Source organism: Temnothorax curvispinosus, unplaced genomic scaffold (assembly GCF_003070985.1).
Source record: "Temnothorax curvispinosus isolate PA1 unplaced genomic scaffold, ASM307098v1 QBEX01003565.1, whole genome shotgun sequence".
NCBI classification, from domain to species: domain Eukaryota; kingdom Metazoa; phylum Arthropoda; class Insecta; order Hymenoptera; family Formicidae; genus Temnothorax; species Temnothorax curvispinosus.
Genome location: NW_020213345.1, coordinates 1 through 2,576, shown reverse-complemented (window position 1 = coordinate 2,576; position 2,576 = coordinate 1). Strand labels below are relative to the sequence as shown.

The window sequence follows — 2,576 nt, the reverse complement described above, 5'->3', positions numbered from 1 at the left end:
TACAATGCAAAGCTATTGACAGGACCATCTTGGGCATAAGCGACACATCCATAAGTGCCGTCCAACAAGTCGATGCAACAATACAATCGCGTACAAGCGCATATCAAGTAAGGCTTCCCTTTTTAATCATCGACAAGATAACTGACCGCCTGCCAACAGCTAAAATAAATGAAAGCAGCTTAAGTTTTCCACGAAACTTAAAATTAGCGGATCCGAATTATCATATTCCCGGAAACATAGACTTGTTGTTGGGAGCATCCGTTTTTTGGGAACTTTTAGGAAGCAAGCAAATCAGATCATCAAGGAAGGCTCCTATGCTTCAAGAAACCTCTTTGGGTTGGATAATTTCAGGCAACGTGCACCAAAGTGGCACGCATCAACAACAACACAAGGCATATTGTGGCATCTTTACCAACGCAGAAATTTAACGGCAACTGGAAAAATTTTGGCATATGGAAGAAATAAAGCAACCTAAGCATTATTCTCAAGAAGAAATCCAGTGTGAGGAACACTTTCTCGCAACACACTCTAGGAACGCGGAAGGTCGTTTTGTAATACAATTACCGCTGAAGGATGGCATTCAAGAATTAGGAGAATCCTATGAAATCGCCGTGAAGCGACTAAAGGCACTGGAACGCAAGTTAGAAAAGCAGCCCGCTTTAAAACAGCAATACCACGAGTTTATGCACGAATACCTCGAGCTAAACCACATGGCGGAAGTTCCAGTAGACAAAATAGATGACAAACCGGTCTACTACATTCCGCATCATGCAGTACTAAAAGAGGACGGCATAACTACAAAATTAAGAGTAGTTTTTGACGTTTCATGCAAAACAACTTCTGGCCAATCACTTAATGACTTTCTCCAGACAGGTCCAAACTTGCAAGATGACTTATCCGACATAATTATACGACTGCGTCAGCACGAGTATGCATTGGCAGCAGACATTATTAAAATGTATCGCCAAGTCGAGGTGGCGGATAAACATCGTAAATATCAACGCATTGTATGGAGATGGTCACCTAACGGACCAATTCTTATAATACAGCTGAATACAGTCACGTACGGCATGACAAGCTCATCATTCGAAGCCATTAGAAGTATGCAAGAGACAGCGCATCAAGCCAAAAAGCACTACCCTCGGGCGTGTGAAGTAATAATCAAAGATTTTTACGTAGACGACCTATTAACGGGAGCCAATTCAATTGAAGAGCTGAAAAAATTGAAACATGATATCGTTAACGTACTGTCCAGCGCAAAATTTGAACTCAGCAAGTGGAAATCCAACACTGCGAAGATAAGCGAATCAGACAACAATAAAGTTGCAGTTAGGATCGGAGAAACAACAAAAATCTTAGGCCTATGATGGAACACAAATACGGACACATTTCACTATCGCGTCAAGGGAAGAAATGATAAGGAAAGAATTACGAAACGCAATATATTGTCAAAAATAGCCGCTATTTACGACCCCCTCGGATGGATGGGCTTTTTAGTAGTTCGCGCTAAAATAATATTGCAGCTTCTTTGGCAGATGAACAAGGATTGGGATGAAAACATTACGGGAGAGACATGCGCAATGTGGATCTCATGGAAGGCGCAAATCACGCTAATTGAAAATATTTCCATTCCACGAAAAGTTCTATGTCATAATCCTATAAGGATAGAACTCCATGGCTTTTGTGACGCCTCCGAAGCTGCATACGGCGCTTGCATATATTTGCGCAGTGTCAACTCCGAAGGAAGATATACAGTCAAGCTTTTATGTGCTAAATCACGAATAGCCCCTAAAGAAAATAACCTTGCCAAGGCTAGAATTATGTGCGGCCGTATTATTGGTTCACCTAGGCGAAAAGGCGTCTCAAGCACTAACTATTCAGCTGCAGGATACATGTTATTGGAGTGATTCTGAAATAGTCTTGTCATGGATATCTAGTGAAGCAAACAAATGGCACACATTTGTGGCCAATAGAGTACCCGAAATAAATCGCATCACGAACGGTGCTCCATGGTATCGTGTCAAATCCAAGGACAATCCAGCCGATCCATTATCGCGAGGAGTTAGCGCTGAAAAAATGGAATCAATGAAACTTTGGTGGGAAGGACCTGATTTCCTACATCATAACTCACCACTATATGCCTTCAAGCCTACAAATACTATCAGCGACATGCCTGAAGCACGGGTGATAACTCTGATGGCTACAACTGTGGAACCCAACGCAAATATTATCCAAAGGTTTTCCTCACTAACCAGACTAAAGCCCCTTGCACAATGCCAGGCAACAGGCAATAGGAACAGGAAATAACCAAAAAATCGTTAATTACAACCTAAAAAATTCAAATGCTATGATTGGTTGGCAATAGGCAATAGGCACAGAATTTCCAACGTGACGGAAACTCTGTGTCTATTGCCTGTTGCCAACCAATCATAGCATTTGAATTTTTTAGGTTGTAATTAACGATTTTTTGGTTATTTCCTGTTCCTATTGCCTGTTGCCTGGCATTGTGCAAGGGGCTTAAAGCGCGTCATTGCCTACTGTTTACGTTTCAAAGATAATGCATCCAACCACGCAAA

At 41.7% G+C, this 2,576-nt stretch overlaps 1 protein-coding gene across 1 annotated transcript; it reads left to right on the top strand.

Moving 5' to 3' along the window:
- The first annotated feature begins 452 nt into the window (after window positions 1-452).
- LOC112452649 lies at window positions 453-1,367 on the top strand. The gene has a single exon (XM_025012966.1). The coding sequence runs from the start codon at window positions 453-455 to the stop codon at window positions 1,365-1,367; it is 915 nt and encodes a 304-aa protein (XP_024868734.1).
- The last annotated feature ends 1,209 nt before the right edge of the window (window positions 1,368-2,576 follow it).

Bases quoted from the DNA above. Each gene is read 5' to 3' on its own strand.
- LOC112452649 (XM_025012966.1), top strand. From the start codon at position 453: ATGGAAGAAATAAAGCAACCTAAGCATTATTCTCAAGAAGAAATCCAG.